Source organism: Gopherus flavomarginatus, chromosome 1, assembly GCF_025201925.1.
Source record: "Gopherus flavomarginatus isolate rGopFla2 chromosome 1, rGopFla2.mat.asm, whole genome shotgun sequence".
Taxonomy (NCBI): domain Eukaryota; kingdom Metazoa; phylum Chordata; order Testudines; family Testudinidae; genus Gopherus; species Gopherus flavomarginatus.
The window spans coordinates 116833451-116854956 of record NC_066617.1 but is presented as its reverse complement, the minus strand read 5'-3'; the positions used below and the strand labels follow the sequence as shown (position 1 = coordinate 116854956).

At 42.8% G+C, this 21506-nt stretch overlaps 1 protein-coding gene across 13 annotated transcripts in view; it reads right to left on the bottom strand.

Moving 5' to 3' along the window:
• ERC1 (ELKS/RAB6-interacting/CAST family member 1) overlaps positions 1-21506 on the bottom strand; it is a 604755-nt gene that overhangs the window by 480436 nt on the left and 102813 nt on the right. For all 13 annotated transcript variants that reach the window (XM_050918047.1, XM_050918052.1, XM_050918028.1 and 10 more), the window contains exon 3: positions 652-1068. In XM_050918047.1, coding sequence (XP_050774004.1) covers positions 652-1068 — 417 coding nt within the window. The remainder of the gene's footprint in view (positions 1-651; positions 1069-21506) is intronic.

Sequence of the window (21506 nt, the reverse complement as noted above, 5' to 3'; positions counted from 1 at the left end):
GCACTGTTTGTAGGATTAATAGCCTACATTTCATTTTAACTGGTTGTGGGTGATTTGTACTTAAGAATGCTTGACATCATATGTCCACAATATAAAATACATATCTAAGTATTGTTTTGTTATAAATTTTTGCAACAGTGTTCTTTTAAATAATCTTTTTTGGCTGTGCATCTGAGGCAGCTAATGTTTTTTATCACAAAAACCCTACACAGCAAGTCAACTGTTTCCATGGAAACTGCAGAGTGATCATCCATTAATGCTGCCAAGATGTCTCTCAGCGCTTTCCTAAATACAGGTAGATGTTTGCTCTCAATTAAAAAAAAAAAGAGGCTGAATGAACATTACATTCCCACGATAGTGAACTTCCACATGTGGGGAGTAAAGGCAAACAGGAGCTGGAGGAGGGGAGGGGAGACAAAAACAAATGAGAGGTTTTAATTTAGGAGACAAACTCCATCAGATTATTTTTTAATCTACAGCCTATCCATCATGGGAAATGCTGTTCCCAAAGTGGTGAAAGGGTGAACATCAGAAAAGGAATGGAAGCCATACAAGCATGAATCAGCAGAGATTAACACTAGGAAGGAGGGACAGGAAGATTGCTCATGGAATGAATTACTTTTTAGATTAATTAACGTCTGGGTCACTCACCTCTCTCAGCATATTGTTTTCCTTCTCCTTCTGTTCCAGCAGGCTCTCCAGGTGGTGGACATGCATCTCTGCTTCAGCCAACCGTCTTGTCCGCTCATGATCCTCCTCTGTGGCTTTTGAAGACAGTCCTTTACTCTGCAACATCTCCAGCAGCTTTTTGATGGACTCATCACGGGCATTTAAGGTCTGCTTCTGAGTCTCAATGCGCAATTCCATCTCTTCTAAGGTTTTGCGCAGCAGGAAAAGTTCCTTGGCCTGGCGCTCATGCTCTGCATGAAGCCGTTGGAAGTTCTCCTCTGTCAGCTCTGCAACAAACGGTTCACTGGCTCTACTGCTGCTGTCCTGCTGGAACAGCTGGTTCAGGTCCCGCTGGATCCGAAGCTCATCCTGGAGAGCCTGGATCGTCATCTGCATGTGCTAGAAACAGAAAACTAAGTCAGTGAATTAATTCCCTTCCTTAGTGAAAAACTGGAAACACATGGGCTGCTTGAACCTCTTGACCAATCAGTCAGAAGGAATATACAACAGCTGACAAAACTGAACATTTTTGACAGTAGATAACTATAATTTCCCCAACTTTGGGGGTGGAGGGAGAGAGATATTGAGCTGCAAATTTTAAGGTCCTGAATGATGGAGAAAGATTCTCTTGCACGTAATTCCCCTATCTCCACCCATCTGTGCAAGTCAATGTTCAGAATGGAAGAGTATTACTAGGAAAAATCAGTGTACTGAAAAGTATAAATGAATACTTCGCTACTTTGTTATTCTTAGTTCATCTCACTTCAGCATCAAAGGTCCAAGAATTAGAGCAATTCCCTTGGACATCAGCAAACAAACAAGGAATAAAGAGACACTGGTTACTAGTGCTGACCTTTTAATAGAGTGAGGGAGGAAACACTGTGGTAGATCATGAAGGAGCAATATCAGATTATTTTTAAAAATTGGTTATATATTTTGTTTCCCATCCCTCAAGAATCATTATTATTAAAAAGATGTCAATGTATGACTGCAGAACAATTCGCTCTATTACAGTGCAACCACCACCATCTCACTCCCTCCATACACAGAGGTAGAGTCTCAGAGTCTCGTTCAACTGATTCAGGCTTGTAGGGCTCCCGCTATGGGGCTAAAAATAGCAGTGTAGATGTTCTGGGCTCTGAAATCCAGTGAGGTGCGTACATCTCAGAGTCCAGGCTCCAGCCCAAGTGAGAATGTCTATGTTATTTTAGCCCCATAGCGTGAGCACCATGAATCCAAGTTAGTTGACCCAGGCTCTGAGACTTGCGTCCATGGGGTTTTGGGGTGTTTTTTTTTTGTTTGTTTGTTTTGCTGTGTAGATGAACCTGCTTTGTGAGTTGGTAAGCATTATTCCCATTTACAGAGAAAAAAAACAAGGCACTGAATGAAATAATATCCAGGCAATACAGGAAGTTCGTAGGAGATGCAAAAACAGAAACGATGTCTGACTGACAAATCTGAAACAACCACAAAACTATCCTCTTTTCTTGGGAAAGGCAAAGAGACTGACACAATTCAGTTTGCCTTTGAACAGGCCAACTGAATTGAATTCTGAGGCCTTCTTTGACACTAGAAAAATAAGTGCCTACGTTACAGCAATTTCCAAAAACAGCACAGATGCAACCAGTGGTAGCCATAGCGTAAGCACTAGAAAGGACAGATTTCATGACAGTCATCTCTTGGCTGCTGTTGTACAGGAAGCAAAATAGCCCAGCAGTTTATAATCTAAATAAAATTCAAATAAGCCACTCTGGGAAGGGACCTTATATTTGAAAGTAAAATACAGAAAGTGAATTTCACAGGAAGATGTATAATGCATAGGAGATGTAATCAAGGAGAATGTAGGATTCCTCCAGTAATTTGTTTGTTGAAAAAGGGAACAGGGAGGAAGTGATACGGTATTTGCTACTTCATAAACACATGAATTTAGTCTATCTTTGTGGTTTTAACAGCTACTGTTGTAGGGACTGATGTATGAAGGCAGTCTGTGGGACTGTAAACAACTATTTCGGTACTACTTTCCTCACTATGTGAGGCCTGGTCTACACTACGCATTTAAACTGCATTTAGCAGCGTTAAACCGATCTAACCCTGTACCCATCCACACAACGAGGCCCTTAATATCGATATAAAGCACTGTTTAAACCGGTTTCTGTACTCCTCCTCGACGAGAGGAGTAGCGCTGAAATCACTATTGCCATGTCGGATTAGGGTTAGTGTGGCCGCAAATCGACAGTATTAGCCTCCGGGCGGTATCCCACAGTGCACCATTGTGACCGCTCTGGAAAGCGATCTGAACTTGGATGCACTGGCCAGGGAGACAGGAAAAGCCCTGCAAACTTTTGAGTTGCATTTCCTGTTTGCCCAGCGTGGAGCTCTGATCAGCACGGGTGGCGATGCAGTCCCAAATCCAAAAAGAGCTCCAGCATGGACCGTACAGGAGATGCTGGATCTGATCGCTGTATGGGGAGACAAATCTGTTCTATCTCAGCTCTGTTACAGAAGACGAAATGCCAAAGCATTTGAAGAAAATCTCCAGGCTATGATACAGAGTCCACAGCACAGTGCTGTGTGACAAGCGTAATGGAAAGCCAAAGAATCAAATGGACACTCATGGAGGAAGAGAGGCGGGACTGAGGACTCCAGCTATCCCACAGTCTCTGAAAAGAATTTGCATTCTTGGCTGAGCTCCCAACGCCTGTAGGGTCAAACACATTGTCCAGGGTGGTTCAGGGTATATCTCGTCAATTTACCTCCCTCTTCTCCTCTGTGAAAGAAAAGGGGAAAAAATCGTTTCTTGACTTTTTTCAATGTCACCCTATGTCTACTGCATGCTGCTGGTAGACGGGGTGCTGTGGCAATGAACAGCAGCATCCTCTCCCCTCCCCTCCCCGGTGGCAGACGGTACAGTACAAAAGGACTGATAGCCGCCCTCGTCATTATCCCGTGAGTGCTCCAGGCTGGCCTCAGGTGAGGTCGGCCAGGGGCGCCTGGGTAAAAATAGGAATGACTCCCGGTTATTCCCGGCAGATGGTACAGAACGGCTGGTAACCGTCTTCATCATAGCAACTGGGGGCTGAGCTCCATCAGCCCCCCTTTTCATGTCTAAAGAAAAGATTCTGTACAGCCTGGACTATTATAGCAGCGAGAGGCTGGGCTCCTCTCCCCCACACCGTTTAATGTCCTGCCTGGACTATCATAGCAGCTGGAGGCTGCCTCCCCCTCATTTTATCTCACTAAAAACTCAAGTGTTCCTTATTCCTGCATTCTTTATTACTTCATCACACAAATGGGGGGACACTGCCAGGGTAGCCCAAGAGGACTGGGGGAGAAGGGAAGCAATGGATGGGGTTGCTGCAGGGGCATCCCCCAGAATGGCATGCAGCTCATCATTTCTGTGAGATCTGACACGGAGTGGCTGTGCTCTCTAGTTCTCTGATGCACTGGCTCTCTAGTACACTTGCCCCATATTCTAGGCAGGACTGAATCTATTTTTAGATAAAACATAAAGGAGGGAATGACCCGGGGAGTCATTCCCATTTTTGTCTTTGCGTCCCTGGCCGACCTCAGCAAGGCTAGCCTGGAGCACCCATGACAGCAGCAGACGGTACAGAATGACTGATAACCGTCATCTCATCACCAATTTACAATGGCACAGCAGACAGTACAGAACGACTGATAACCGTCTCTGCTACCTTGCAAAGGCAAATGAATGCTGCTGTGTAGCACAGCAGTACCGCCTCTGTCAGCGGCATCTAGTACACATACGGTGACAGTGACAAAAGGCAAAACAGGCTCCATGGTTGCAATGCTATGGCGTCTGCCAGGACAATGCAGGGAAAAAGGGTGCAAAATGATTGTCTGCTGTTGCTTTCACGGAGGAAGGATTGAGTGACGACATTTACCCAGAATCACCCGCGACATTGTTTTTGCACCATCATGCATTGGGATCTCAACCCAGAATTCCAATGGGCGGGGAAGACTGCGGGAACTATGGGATAGCTACGGGATAGCTACCCACAGTGCAACGCTCCAGAAATCGACGCTAGCCTTGGTACATGGACGCACACCGCCGAATTATTGTGCTTTGTATGGCCACGTGCACTTGACTTTATACAATCTGTTTTACAAAACCGGTTTATGTAAAATCGGAATAATCCTGTAGTGTAGACATACCCAGAAAGTTCAAACACTCCAAGCCCCGTTACTTGGGGTCTCTCCCCCCGCCCCCAAAGGGAGTTGTCTCAAGCTTTTGAGGTTTATTTGACCTTTTCTTCTATTTGTAATTTTATACTACTTGACAGTTACTGTTTCAGTTCAGCAGAAAATAGTACTTAAGTTATAATGATGGTTCTGGATCTCTCACACGGTTGTATTCCTGAACAAGGATGATTATTTGTTGTGTGCTGTAAGGTAAAGTGTATGTGGCAATCTGAATTTCTATCCATGCATTTACTTGCAAAATGGAAGAAAACTTATGCCCTGAGCACACCACAACCTGGAATTGTAATGCACTTCTAGCTTTCAATCTTCTTTGAAACAAATTGCCAGCGTCACTTCTCCAAGCTGCATTCCAGACAAAAATGTCACACTTTAAAACTCAGAAGAGCAACAGCAAGCATGTTAGGTGAATGAGGGGGAAGTCAGGCAGCCAAACTACTACAGTTTATCCAACTCATCCATACAGATTAAATTGTAAGAAAAAATATCATGCACTCACATTGTCCTAATTTTTACCATTGCAATACCAATGGGGCTGCACTGATAGCAAGAGAATTTGCATCAAACAATTGAAAAGTGCTCCACTAAGCTCAGTGCAAATACCTACGGCAGCCAGTCTATACACCAGAATTGAACTTCTCTTTATTAGGGAAACTATACTCATCCCATTTCAAAACACAGAGCATGGTAGGCGTAACATCCATATTTTACATGTACCCACTCTGACCTCGCTTTCCTCACTTTCCTCCCACCAGGAAGGCAAGAGAAGCAGCTTCCTCTGAATCACCACATGCATTAGAACAGCAGAGTGGTTTCCTGTACTGCCACAGAATTAGTCTTAGGCTATTCATAACCCTAACTAAAAAGAAGTCACCACAACAAACTTCCGAGACTTGAATTTTTATAATCTGATTAATGTAGGATCACGTCCCAGGCAAAGCTGTACCCCCGGAAAACATTGCCACCTATTCCAGTATAAAACATCTTCCCAAATTCAGCATGAATGATTTACCACAGATGCAATCAACATCTGAGCTGAGAAACTGAAAGCTATTTTTAAGTGGTTCAAATACGGTAATTGTAAAAGAGAAAAATGTTGATGCCAATAGAAGCAGCACTTATGGAATTCATGTCATTTCAGATTCATAGGTGAGGACAACGGAGTTATGCCGTACCCAATGGAAGGGTCAGTAACTAGCAAACGTAGTCGAAGTATGTTTCCTAGGAAGAAAGAAGAGAGCTAAATGCTTTACAAATAAGAGATCAGCAATATGTTTATGAATTACTGCTTACAATTACAATTAAGTATTCTGCATTACTTAATTGAAAAAAAAGAATACACCGTTACCTTGATATAATGCCACCCGATATAACATGAATTTGGATATAACGTGGTAAAGCAGTGCTCTGGTGGGGTGGGGCTGCGCACTCCGGTAGATCAAAGCAAGTTCAATATAAACACGGTTTCACCTATAACACATTAAGATTTTTTGGCTCCTAAGGACATGTTATATCGAGGCAGAGGTGTATGCAGTGTAGCAGTAAATTAAGAAGCAGGAAATTTTACATGCTCTCCGTCCCAGTACATTATTCTCTATAGAGTTCTTTTATCGGCGGGCTAATAAGCTGCTTTTCTGTTTTTGATACCAATGGAACAGTGCCCTGCTGGTATGAACTATAAGGTGGTTCTTCAGGTGGGCATAGCTGTTCTTCTACAACATTTTAAATAGGACATACTCACTTCCCTCAAACTGAGTTTTACCACTGTTTCTCATCCAGTTCTCTGCCTGCATTCTTTAAATCACTGCAATTCCTTGGGAAAGGAAGGGAACATATTATTTATAAATCCATCTAATATTGGCCACTGAAAAGCTAAGCCTAGTTTCAGATCCTGAATTCACTTGAAACCTCACTCAAGCTTGAAAGAGCCCACTGCAAGTGTCTCACATGATCTCAAAATAAATGTAAGACTATTTTTGTAATGCCTTTAATATTTTCAACATTCAATACTTTCAGTTTCCATGAAGAAGATGCTGTAGTTTTTAACATATTGTTATTAGAAAGCTCAAATTTAAGAGTAGATAAAAATTGGAACCTACAGTACTTGACAGTGTCTTTAGATTTTACTGAACATAAAGACTTCTCTCTTCAGTGAGTTAGCCCTCTGCAGATGAAAAGGTAGTGAGAATCTTTGAGAGGAAATGCAAGTGATTACCCTGGAGGTCTTAGCAGGATAGTCAACTCAAAGCTCATATAACTCATTCAGTTCTTGATGTGCTGGCACACAACTCTGAACCTCTGGGTCTGATCAAAATCCTGTATAAAGAAAAGCACCATCACAAAAGCATACTATGTTGCTCTGTATATTCAATACAGTTCCAAAAGCACTGACATAAATGAACTGGTGGTGTGGCAAGCCCTAGTGCAGCGATCCCCAATCTTTTTGGCTGGCGGGCGCCAGCCGAAGAACCACTGCGGCAGTGGAGCACTAGCCGAAATGTGGGTTGGGGATTCCTGCCCTAGTGTGACTTCCCTCCTGTTGAAGGAATGCATGACTAAAATAGAAAGGGAGCAACACACATCCTCTTCCTCCTGTCTCAGCAGCCAGGTCAGGTAAAGGTAAAAAGCGGCAACACACACCTTCCCCTCCTGGCAGTCAAGACAACGAGGAGCAAAACTTCCTTTTCAGCAGCCAGAGGAGAGGAAGGAGTTCCTCGCCTATCCCAGCACCAAGGGGAAAACCATGCCAATGTTACATAATACTGTCATGAATGAATGTCAATATATGACACAACTAATTATTTACTGTGACAGATCCATGACATATACATGCCAGCACATCATCAGGATGACACACAAGTTTTTTGTGGTTCTCTGCAGCTCTGTTCAATGACCAAGCTACTCTCTATCAACTCTCTAGATGCAAAATGCTAAGTACTGGGAAAGACCGAGTTAACTTTGTATTCTTTGTAGCTTGTACATGTACCTTTGTGATCAATAAAGCACAAAAAGCTTACAGGGAAAAAGGAAAATGGACAGAAAAGTACTACATAAATTACAGCAAACTAGGTTTATCAAGGTGTGATGTGGTGTCCACCCCACACAAGACACAGCAGATTAAATTCAGTCAATTAACCTCTTATGCTGCACCTGGAGCACAGCCTGGAATCAATAATGCCTAATGGAAGGTGAAGTTCACCTGGGAGGGAGCAAGTTGGGCTTGTATAAAAGGATAAAGCTGAGAACAGAAAGGGGCTGCAGGGGAAGTAGTCTGTAGTTGTTCCTTGGGAGAAGGGAGGTTTGTTTGGGGCTACAGTGTCTGCCATGATGTCAAAGAGGGGAAGTAGTCCCCTGGGAGGGTCAGCAAACCCAGGGCAGTGGAACATAAGATAAAAAAAGGGAGCAGGAAGGAGTCCAGGGAAATAACAACCAAGTCTGGGAGCAAGCAGACTACAGTTGCTGGATATAGGGTCCCTAGGCTGGAGTACAGAGTAGTGGGAGAGTCCAGGTTCCCTCCCAGCTGCTCGGAAAGCAGCACAGGGCCTAGCCTTGGAGTGAAAGACTGTCTGGAGCAGTATATAAACAGTGATCCAGTGGGACTTCGATGCCCCTGAAGAGTAGAACTATACAGTGATCTGTCCAAAGGGCTAAATCACAAAGAAAGAGCACTGCAAGTCCTGGAGACTGAAGTGAAATGTGGTCTGAGCAACCATCAGAAAGGGGGCATCAGACTAGAAAGGAGTTAATCCCCAGACACAAGGAGGTGCTCCAACCCCGTTACACAAGGTTAAAGAAAGCCTCTGAGAACAGAAGTTGGAATGACTGTATGGTGTCTTCCAGGGAGATAAAGCTTTACCAGCAAAGGGATTGCACCCAAGTTCTCCCTGTCTCAAATGCTTAGTAGCCAGAGAAATTGGCAGAATCTACATGAGATCATGAATTTGCTTTTCCTGTCAGCATCTCAGCACACATGAAAACTAGAAGTCCTCACTAACAAGCTACCTTTATAAGTCTTCCCTGAAATGAAAGTATTTGAAAGTATTCCAAATGACAGGAAAAGGATGAGCTACACAGAGCTGGGCAGCAACCATGCTCCAAATATTAGGAGAAACCAGGGCCACTAAAGCAAAACTCAAATCACAAATCAGGAGAGAAAATAAGAAAGTCTTTCTTTCTCTCATTCGTTCTCCAAGTGTTATCATTTGTGCAACATTTCTGAGATACAGATTCTGCTGAATGCACACTCAAGGCAAAAGCCTGTCTATCTGAAGGGAGTCTCTGCTGACATTCAGCTGCAGCCGATGCAGAGAAACTGACAAAAGGGCTAATGTCAGGTGTCCAGCAGGGCCCTGATGAAACAGAACTTGCTGATTCCAAAAACAATGCATGCTCACTGTAAGATGGCTCAGGGGCACCAGGATCCTTATTTGTATGAAAATGACAGTGATTTTTATAGTGCGTAGCTTAGCTTGGAAGCAAAGCTATGATTCTAATAGGATTTAATTTAAGTGGGAGCCAAACAAATTAACTTGTATATTAAGAAAACCTTACGCTGATTTATCTCTGAGACAGCAGAAGAGCAAGGAGGTAAACAAATTCTATAGATAAAGAGCTTAAGATTGTTGGTAGTACATCTGTCTGCTGAACCAGACTCACATGAACGATTCATCTGGTTTAAGGGGGTGTCATGAAGTAACAACACATCCACAAGAAACTGTAGAAGAAAAGCACCAACAGTAAATTTAAATCCTAAAAAAGAACAGGAATAAACAAATTGATGATAGTCCTGTAGTCCAAAAGAAACCAAACTGAGATGCAGACATCTGACTCTTAGAATTTAAAGTCTGCAGAACAAATATATTTTATCTGAGTGCTGACAGATCCAATAACTACTTCCTGAAAATTCTGTTTCGCTGCCACTTTTGAACCTTAATACACTTCCATCAGGTCACTGGGCTTCTAAGTTATATATTAATTTGTTCGCCTGGCAGAAGTCACAAACACTCTAATATGCTAGAGCAGTCAAAGGAAAGTTATTTTTATAACTCTAAGCCTAGTCAGTACCAGCTACCATTCAGTGTCTGAATTTCTAAAGGTATCCACTCTCACTCTACTAAAAGGAAACCTCAAAGTTAGGACTTTCTGAAAACATAAAATCTAAAACGTGATCCTATTTGACTAATTTCTTGGTAAGCTGCTACAGACAGATTGCCCTGAACAGATTCATTTTTTAATTAAAAATATCAAGAGTTGTGATTAAGTATTTTCTGTGCCAACGGTGGGTGCATGGAACAGCTTTAAATCTGCTGATACAGGTGACATTTCAAGTAAATCTTATGAAATAAGATTGGACTAATTATTTGAACCTAAACTTCTTTTCTGCACATAACTGGACATTTTGATTTTAGGAGGGACAAAACAATTCACTTATGTGATGGATATAAAGGCTTACCAAGGCAATCTTTAAGGAGAAATAAAAAAATACCATGCCTTCTATGGAGTATGAATGTCTCTCAACTACAAAGAGGTATCTCTCCTATACCAAGCAGAGTGGACCTTGGAAAGACGTTTGCACACTCATGATCTTGGTGGCATTACATAATTTAAAAGGTAGTATACACACCTTCACTGGTAACTGGAATAATCTGAGCCATACAATAAAACAGCTCTTCTATCTATGGCCTGAAGTGGGTCCATACCATCTGTTGCATTACACAGCATAGGATGACAAGTACTCTGTGTTGTGCAACAATATGAAAAAACTTTTCAAATCCAGACAAGAAATAAGCCTTTCAAAAAAATCCAAATGCAGACATGCTCAATATAGAGTGGTTGGACTTTGGCAGCTAAATTCCCCAAAGACTTTTATCTGTACTGAGCATGGTCCAACCCAGAGATGCAGGAACTAAGAAGGTTTTTCCCCACAATCGAGGCTCATGACGGCTGAGGGGTGGGTTACTGTGGTGCCAGGCACAGGAACTGAGGGACAGAGAAAATGTCTCTCTCGTGTTTTGAATGCTCCTGCTGCCGGTATCCTGATACCATAAAAGAGAAGGAAGCGATCTGACTGAAACGCACAGGGGTAAGAAGCTAAGCCAAGCTAGAGGGATGAAGTAGGAAGTGAACAAATAAATGATAAGGTGTCTGTGAGGGAAGACGAGAAGCTTGACAAGGAACCTGGGGGGAAAAGAGGCAGGAACATGGACAGGGAGCCAGAAGAAGGTGAGGGGAGGCTAAAGATCAGACAAGGAGACTGGGGGCAAGGGAAAGGGAGACAAGACCTGACACAGGGATAGGCTGGAGAAGACACAGGCAGATACGGTCAGGCTCAGGGAAAAATGGGGTAGAAGTATTTATGCCCTGTAGAACACACTTGCTCCAGAACCTGGAATGAAATCCAAGTTGCATTCCATTGCAATCAGCAAATACCTGTTACAATTATTGGCAAAGTTTTGTGTGTCAACCTCCTCTAGTGGAGGAACCACACAAAGGATGACAACTGACTACTGCTATCAGTCATACAGTTACCTCAGAGTGCTGTGCTCTGGATCTAAAGATTCTAACCCTGCTGACGACCCATGTAAGGGTCAGTATGCGTTCACATGACAGAATTTGGGTTTTTTCAGTTTGCTTTTTTAAAAGCCTCAGAAATCACTCACAAAAACTACGTTACAAGAATATTAACAGTTCAAAATCAAGCACACAAAGTTAGTAAGTTACAGAATTAAAGTTGCCTAAGCAACCTTAACTGGGACCCCTTGTGAATATGCATTATAATACAGTCCTTAATAAGATGATCACATATGATTTTCCATAGGTCCCTTGCCTCTTACAGTGCACATGATGAACTCTGGGAATGAATCCGGGTTATGTAGTGAATGAGGCTCTTGACTGTAAGACCTCATTTATTACAGAAGTTAGAAGATGTATAGCGAGTATATAAGGGATGGCATGAAAACAAAGAATGGTCTTATGGTTAAGGCAGCTGAATGTTACCCTGGACAGTTGGATTCTTTTCCTGAGAGTGATGCTTGATAAGTCAATTAAACCAAAACTTTTCACAGGTGGTCACTATTTGTGTGTTCTTCAATTTCTGAGAATGAACACACTCACAGCTGCATCGGAAGACACTGGGAGCTGTGCTTTCAACATATAAAGCACTATAAAATGCTAAATACTCTGAAAAAAATCAAACCCTAGGCAACTGAAATTATGCACTCAAAATTAGCAAACACTTTTGACTTTAATGTCTGCACCTCTAATTCCCCACCTTTAAATTGAAGAGGGATTGCTCAGTGGTTTGACCATTGGCCTGCTAAACCCAGAGTTGTGAGTTCCCTCTTTGAGGGGCAAGGACGGCTCTAGGCATTTTGCCACCTCAAGCACGGCAGGCAGGCTGCCTTCAGCGGCTTGCCTGCGGAGGGTCTGCTGAAGCCACAGGACCAGAGGACCCTCCGCAGGCACACCTACAGGAGGTCCGCCGAAGGCAGCCTGCCTGCCACCCTCGCGGTGACCGGCAGAGCACCCCCAGTGGCTTTCCGCCTCAAGCATGTGTTTGGCGTGCTGGTGCCCGGAGCCGCCCCTGTTGAGGGGGCCATTCAGGGAACTGGGGTTAAAAAAAAAATCTGCCTAGGAATTTGTCCCGCTTTGAGCAGGGGCTGGACTAGATGACCTCCTGAGGTCCCTTCCAACCCTGTGATTCTATGATTTCTATCCACTCATCTCAGAGGTTTTGTTCGTAAAGCACTCATACCATGATGATTATCAGCAAATTAATAATTCTGTCTGCAAACCAATTAGGATAAATCAACATATTGAACACCTGCTTATTAATTGAGTGCTGTCCCTGTTCACTGAATAATGGGGGAGGGGAGAACAGGGCTGTAGAAAAAAATAAATACTATATGATCACAAAATCATATAACAATGCATGGGTACAAGGGAGCCAACATAGGATATACAGACAACCTCAATTCTGGCATTTCCCAACTTCTGAGTGCTTGACTTTGCAACTGAATACTCTTTTAACATAATTTTTTACACATGTGTACACACACACACACAAGGCAGGGCTGGTAGCGCTGGCTATTATTAAGGTTGCCTTACAATTCTTGTTATAAGACCCTGTTTTTATTTGCTTGTAACTCTGCAAATGTTGTGAAATTGGGCTCCAATTTCACATGCCAGGTGTCTGCCTCCAGCTGAAGTTTTCTGAAAAATTTTACTCAAAACAGTTGAGCCGAGTGGAAAAAATACATTGTTCTGCAAATGTTAAAAATTTCTGGAGACCTTTTCTTTGAACAGCTCTAGAGGCCCCATGCTTTGGATCAGGAATTTGAAATTTGGCAGAGGGGGTGCCCTTTGTGTCAAAGAGGTGCATTTTTCCATCCCTCTGAAAATTAAACTCTATGAATAGGTTTGGCCAAGTTATGCGCCTTTAAAAAAAATCAGTTACTACATGCTTAGTAGACGCTTGGATTTTTAGCAGAGATTCCAAAGATTCGATCATCACTGAGAATGCTGGAGCCTCTCATAGCTCCCAGCACTGACCAACCTATGCATGTGCCATCCCCATAGCTTCCCATAACCCCATGAGCATGCTCCCTCAAGTCCAGGTCTATAAGGTTGAAGCTGGAATTTCCCTGTAATGGCTCTCCAGGCCAGGCTGGGTCCAGGCACTGGAACTGAAGGCAGAAAGCGGTTCTCTCCTGTGCTCTCAATGATCCCATCTGCTGACACCGAGACAGAAAGGAAGAGGAAGCCATCTGATTCGAATGTAGAAGTGACAAAAGCTAGACCAGGAAGGAGAGAAAGGAGTAGATTGGAACAAGGAGTCTGGGGAGACAGGGACTAGAGGAGGAAGATAAAACTCTGACAGGGACTAACTGGGCAAGAAGACTGGGACTTGGAGCCAGGGTAGTGGGAGGTTTGGAGTGGTTGGGTGGAGAAGCTGCAACTGGGAGATGGTGAGGGAAATGGGTTGGTAAGAAGGCTGTGAACCCACTTGGCTGATGGTGAGAACACTGAGATCAGACAAGGAGCTATAGGAAGCAGGGGGGCAGACTAGGTCTGCATGGACAAGAAGACTGGGACTAGGAACTGATGTGGGGAATGGGAACAAGGGAGAAAGATCAGACAAGGAGCTAGGTGCTGAGCGAGAACTAGGAGTAGCTGGCCAAAGAGATGAACAATGAACCAGGCAGGCAATGGGAGGAGACTAAAACTGAATGAAGAACACATGGGGTAAGAAAAGGACTGGGAGCCAGTTGGAGGGCGGAGCGGGGAGCGACAGACTGGATGACAAGCTTGAGGGGGGACTGGATCTAACTGAGTAAAGAGAGTGGGACTGGGCGTGGAGAGCAGGAGAGACAGAGTTTGGCCTTGGACAGTGAGCTTGAAGGGGGAGACTAGGACTGGCTGGACAAGGAGATTGGGATGAGAAGCCTGAGGACTGGAGACAGTGACTGAGTAGCCAGGAGAATAGGACTGTGAGAAAAGAAGCTGAGGCGGGGAAGACACAGAATTGACACAGGGACAGGTTGGAGTGGCAGTGCAAATATAGTCACATTTGGAGTGAAAGGACAGAGGAATCTGTGCCCAACAGACCACATTCTTCTCCAAAGCATGAAATGGAACCCAAGATTTCTGAGTCTCATCATTCCTATGAAGTCAGGAAATATTTATGAAACCCCATGCATATGTGGGATGCAGTCTTTAATTTCATAATCACAGAAGAATGGTTTCCCAGAGGACCCTGTCTTGTTTAGTGCATGTGATGGACCTGTTCTGCTGGTGCATCAATATTGTGGAATGAAGGAGGCTGTTGTCTGTAGGATCTCACCTTATTTGTTATAGAAGTTGGAAGGTGTATTAAATGAGGCAGTGGACAACAAAACAAGAAAGGATGGTCTCACGGTTAAGACAGCTAAATGCAGTCTAGTCTTGCAGGAATCTGAACGCCTACAGTAAAGTTTTTGAGAGCTTCCAGACTAATGGCAGGAATCAAGGCTGGCTCAGCTACAAGGAATCAACCTTCAGTATCTTCAGGACTGCTCTCTCTCAAAATCAAACCTGGCATGGGACTACCTGTGGTTTGACTTCCAGTTATGTTTAGAGAATTTCTAGTCTTCACACAAGAAAGAAGCAACAGTTGCTGGAAAAAAAGTGTTAAACACTATAGTGTCTCGTAACTTTTTTTAATTAAAAAAAAGAGAGGAAATTTAATACTTAGTTTCTCACTCTCTTTCTGCTCCCAGGGAATGCTAGCGATCTTGGATCATTTTCCATGCTGAGACAGCTCTGAGTTTCCCAGAATAAGATGATAAATGGCCAGTACTTCTATCTAGCTCCATCTGCTGGCCAGAAGGTTTAGCCTATAGTCCCAGACAGGAGATGAGAACACAGGGGAAAAAGAACGGTTATTCACATTACAGTAACTGTGGTTTCTTTTCAGATGTTGCAGTCAGTTTGGATCCCACTGCAGGTGGGTGTGCATCTCATGTGCACAAGCTTGGATCTTTTGAATAGCAGTGTCTACTGGGGCCACCATGTATGTGCCCTGTGTCATCTCATACTCCCATACTAGGGCATAAATGGTGGAGCATCCCCAACCCTCCCTCAGGTCCCTCACAATCCGAAGCCCATTACCTGAGGACTCCGAAAGCAGAGATGGAGGGCAGATCTTAGGATCCACACCGATTACATCTTGAAGATCCATAGTTATTGTACGATAAGTAACAGTTCTTTCTTCTTCAAGTATGTGTTCGTGTGGATTTCACTGTAGGTGATTGGTAAGCATGAGAAATATCAGTTGCATCAACCAGAGACATGAGTACAACTCGCTTGACCTTGGCATCTGATCTAGCAGCCAAGTCCATTGCATAATACTTGACAAACATGAGATGGTTGCTCCACACAGCAGCATTGAAGACTTCAGATATTGGGATGTTGCAGTGGAAGGCTGAGCCTTGGTGGAAGCAGCCTTGACAGCCAGTATGAGACAATGTGTTATCCATTTTGAAAGCTTCTGGCATGAAATGGCTATACTTGTGCAACAGCCAGCTGTAGCCACAAATAGACACGGGCACAACCTGAAAGTAGTCCTGCCGATATACTATCAAAGAGCTCTGGATATGCCTACGGTATGGAGCGTAAGGTAGGTTCCCAACACCATTCCAAACTGCAAGGAATTGTCTGTGTAGCACACTACACTCTGGAAGACCTCATGGATCCCAATGGAAATTGAGAGAGGAGAAATCAAGCTCTCAAAACTTCTACAATCCAACCTGGGAAATCCCGCAAACTCTTGGAGCCTACCCTCTAATACTCCACATGTGTAGAAGCCACATTGTTAATTTTTCAAATGTGGATCTGAAAGGTAAGCAGCTTCCAAACCAACCAATTTAATTTAGCAAACTGGCTACACATATAGCACAGATGCCTCAAAGAGCTGTCGTATCAGAAACAAGCTTTTCCTGGATTTCATGAGTGTTCCTTTAATCACTGGTGGAGTGTTTGATGTGAGGTTGTTCAGAAAGTCTTGATTGATCAGGAGCAGACAAGCAAACAATTCAATTCCATTACAAAAATAAGGATATTAATGAAATTTTTATTCATATTTTCATTCGGGGGGGGAGGCCAGCATAGCCACTATTGCCCTGGGTTATGAAGCTGTACCTAATGCAGCCAGGTAGAAGACAGTTGGACTAACATCCAATATCTGCAGTGGGAGTGAAGTGGAATGTGCCACTGGCCAGCTGAAAGCCCGGGGAGATGATTTATTCCCTAGCAACCCTAGCATGGATTGATAATGGAACAAAGTTGTTCCTGTCATTCTTGCATTGCTCAACAGAGCATCCCCCTTCTGGACAAAGTCCAATGACCAACATCCACATGTTAGCAGTGCTTGTGAAAGCACATAGAGGCACTCAAGGTGTGAATGACCAATCATAGGCATTTTGTTGTTTGAGGTTCTCCTGATGTCATCTCAGAGTTTTCATGCCTAAAAAAAGGGGCTGAGGTGATTCCTGCATTGTCTTAGTTGCCTATGAAGGGCACGTGCAAGGAGTCGTCCATTCTTTCAAGTAAAAATATCTCCCTCAATTAAAATCACTGAGTCCCTGACCATCAGGGGAGAAAGAAACATTTTGCTTCAGCAGTGATAGCAGGTTCAATTTGGACTGGCGCACACTGAGAAACCTTCTGGCCTTATGAAATGAGAGGCCAGTGGAGGTAAAAAGAAAGCAAAATGGTGGGCCAAGAGGCCTCTTATTGTCTGCTTGTTCTTCCACATCTGGGTTGCTGTCCGTCTCATCACTCTATGGCCAGATACTGAAGGAATAAGGTGGAAAGAATGACGACAGGGATGATATCAGGCAACAAAGGCCAGTTATATAACCTAGCTATTAGGGCGTGGTCACCCACAGTGGCAACTGGAAACATTAGCCCAACAGTTAGAGCATCACAACCCACAGCTTTTAGGAGAGACAAGAAACCCCAATCCCGCCATGACAGCTTCTCAGAGAGCAGGAGAAGGGATATACAGCTATAGCTTGCTGAGGGCAGCTTTCAGTCAGTCATTCTCAGTACGGCGGTCAAGCAGTTAAAAAAAAATTAATCATGATTACTCACACTCAATAATAGAATACCATTTATTTAAATAGTTCTGGATATTTTACGCATTTTCAAATATCTTGATTTAAATTACAATGCAGAATACAAAGCCTACAGTGCTCACTTTTTATTTATTTTTATTACAAATATATGCAGTGTAAAAAGACCAAAATAAAGTATTTTTCAATTCACCTAATACAAGTACTGTAGTGCAATCTCTTTATTATGAAAGTTGAACTTATATATGTAGAATTATATACAAAAAAACCTGCATTCTAAAATAAAACAATGTAAACTTTAGAACCTACAAGTCCACTCAGTCCTACTTCTTGTTTAGCCAACTGCTCAGACAAGTTTGTTTACATTTGCAGGTGATAATGCTGCCTGCTTCTTATTTACAATATCACCTGAAAGCGAGAACAGGCATCCGCGTGGCACTGCTGTAGCCAGCGTTGCAAGATATTTATGTGCCAGATGCTTCAACTACCAGAAGACATGTGTCTATGCTGATAATGGGTTCTGCTCGACTACGATCCAAAGCAGTGCAGACCTACGTATATTTATTTTCATCATCTGAGTGAGATACTACCAGCAGAAAGGTTGATTTTCTTTTTTGATGGTTCAGGTTCTGTGGTTTCCGCATCAGAGTGTTGCTCTTTTAAGACTTCTGAAAGCATGCTCTACATCTCGTCCCTCTCAGATTTTAGAAGGCACTTCAGATTCTTAAACCTTTGGTCGAGTACTGTAGCTATCTTTAGAAATCTCACAATGGCACCTTTTTTGTGTTTGGTCAGTTCTGCAGTGAAAGTATTCTTAAAATGAACAATATGTGCTGGGTCATCATCTGAGACTGCTATAACATAAAATATATTGTAGAATGGAGGTAAAAAAGAGTAGAAGACACACAATTCTCCCCCAAGGAGTTCAGTCACAAATTTAATTAATGCATTATTCTTTTAACAAGCATCATCAGCATGGAGGCATGTCCTCTGGAATGGTGGCCGAAGCATGGAGGGGCATATGAATGTTTAACACAACTGGCACATAAATACCTTGCAATGCTGGCTACAAAATGCGAATGCCTGTTCTCACTTTCAGGTGACATTGTAAATAAGAAGCGGGCAGCATTATCTCCTGTAAAAGTAAACAAATTTGTTTGTTTCAGCATGTGGCTGAACAAGAAGTAGGACTGAGTTGACTTGTAGTCTCTGAAGTTTTACATTTATTTTTGAGTGCAGTTATGTAACAAAACAAAAATCTACATTTATAGGTTGCACTTACATGATAAAGAGATTGCATGACAGTACTTAGTATTTTTCTATTCACCTCATACATTTCTTTTGTTTGTCATTTTTACAGTGCAAATATTTGTAATAAAAATAATAATACAAAGTGAGCACGGTCAACTTAGTATATTGTGTTATAATTAAAATCAATATATTTTAAAATGTAGAAAAACATCCAAAATATTTAATAAGTTTCAATTGGTATTCTATTGTTTAATAGTGACATTAAAACTTCATGATTAATTTTTTTAATTGAGATTCTTTTTTTTTAATTAATCGCATGAGTTAATGGTGATTAATTGACAGCCCTAATTCTAAGAAAAACTCAGTATGCACTGGCTGAAAGAATCTGTTTGGCCAGGGTGGAAGGGGAAGGCGCATTGTTTTGTTTTTTATAATATATTCTACTATTTGAGCCTCTGTTTCTGATTTGGGCAGCTGGCCTTCTGCTCACACGGAGAAAAATTCCTCCTTTGTGTGTATGCACAAACGTACATGCCCAGAGGAATCAGTGTGTCTGTGGTCTACTCTTTGATGGATTGATCTGCTGTGCTGTACTCTGTAACTGTGTGCAAGGGAAACTGGCTGGTTTTATTTATTTCAATTCCAGGAGTTCATCCTTATAATCCTGTATCAAAGTGGAGAATGAAATTGGACTGAAAGTGTGTTCCAAATATACTTTGTCACTAGCCATCTCCCAGCTCTAAAAGAGTCTGTGCTTACTGTCTCCAAGCTCCACATGGGCCCCTTCTGGGTCTCTTAAGAAAGATACTGGCCCAGGGTACAGGAATGGGCTTCCCAGAAGTTCTACTCCTCTCTAGTGCACAGAATCCAAATGAACCCAGATGAACCTATTTTGCCCCTAGAAGCCCCAGCCTGAGATATCAGTAGAGAACCCTTAGACGGTTTGTTATCGACGGAGAGAGCTGGGCTAGAAAGTCCCTTACTGCACTCTGGCATTGGCAGTGTCCAGTGACCTCTATCTCTGGACCAAGGTTTAGGTGGCATCTCTGCCATGGCATGCTCATTAACCTCTACCTCCTGGATAAGGTCAGAATGCATTTTAGTTAGACTAAGATCTCTGGGGCAGGGACCATCTTTGTTCTATGTGTATACAGCACCCAGAACACGGGTCTTGGTCTGAGATTGGGCCTCCTAGGTGCTATTGCAATATAAACACTTAATATTATCTTCCCAAATGGGTCTTGAGGCCTTTGGCTCTATGAATCTTGGAGGCAGCCATGAACTGACTGAGGACTCATTGTGGTCAGGCAAGAAAATACCTCACATCTCAATTACCCTACATGTCATGGTGGTGTTCATTTAGTATTCTTGTGCTGAAACAGTTCCTCATAATGAGATTCATTTCCTCAGAAAATAGACAATGCATGACTGCCCTCCTGGATATATTATTGTCCTTAGCCTTATAGGAGGCCGTCTTTTGACCTTTGATATTCTCAGAACACTAGTATCTAGTCTTGATAATGTCCAGTCTGGTGAGATGACTTGATATTCCATTTGATTTGATTCTTGCCAAGGTCCTATATACAGATGTCTTTGCCCAAAAAGCAATTTGAGTCTTAACATCTGCCACTGAGTAGGTGAAATCTGTCTTGTAACTCAGGTCATCAGATATTGTAGATCTAGAGCAGATAAGATCATTTATAGACCTGTTCCAAATAACTGAATTATACTGATAGTCCTACACCAGCGCTATTCTGACATGGTCTACATCAGTGGTCCCCAAACTTGAAGGACCGTGGCGGCAGTCAAGTATCTGCCGATATGCCGCCGAATTCCGGCAGCATTTTGGCGGATGCTCGACCAGTAAAACCTGCCAAGAGCGACCACTCATGGGAGTTGGCAAAAGTGGTCGCTTGTAAGAGGCTGTCTCTCTTCAACAGCTGGCACATCAGAGTGGCGGTATTCTATGGCCTCTACAAGTAGTCGCTCGCGACAGGCGGTCTCTCTTCAGAGCTAGTCTCTAAAGCAGGTCTTACTGTATATATTTATTCAGTTCTTGGACTCCGCTTAGCCTTCTAACAAAAGCATATCAACTAAGGTATGTTTCTGATAATAGGAACTCTTCCTCTGGGAACCAGACACAGACCATCAACCTAGAGAGCAAACTTTGGTTACTACTGACTGGCTTGGATCTGAATCAGTAATCGAAATATGAAAGGATCTGTATCATTACTAATCAACAAGTCAACACTATTTTCTCCCTGCAATTCTAATGGTATTTAAAAGTAAAACACCAGATTAATCTAACTTCTTTACTTGCACATGAGCATCAAATGTCAGAATTGCCCTAGGATTCAAGTTTAACAATTGTTCTAGAAAAGCAGCAAACCTATGGATGTATTTTAACTTCACCTAAAAATACTTAATTGAAAAAAAGTATTGACAAATTGAAACTATTCAAACAAATTCAGAGCTTCTGATAAAAAGCACAAACCACTGAAAAAAGCACAGCAGATAAAGCATGTAATCAGTTTCCTGCGTCTGAGTGCATTTTACTGTTAAATCCAGTCTCCAAGCCCATTTTCCCCCTAAGATGCCTAGCCAGGCTTTGCAGCTGTGCCCTATTGTGCTGAAATCCTATAATACAGACTAGTGTCCCCCATCCAGAGCTGGAATAGGAATCTTCATGAGAAGAGATTGAAGGCATAACGTGTACTGCTGTGCAGACACCTTGTAAGCAATGTCGTTCTTAGC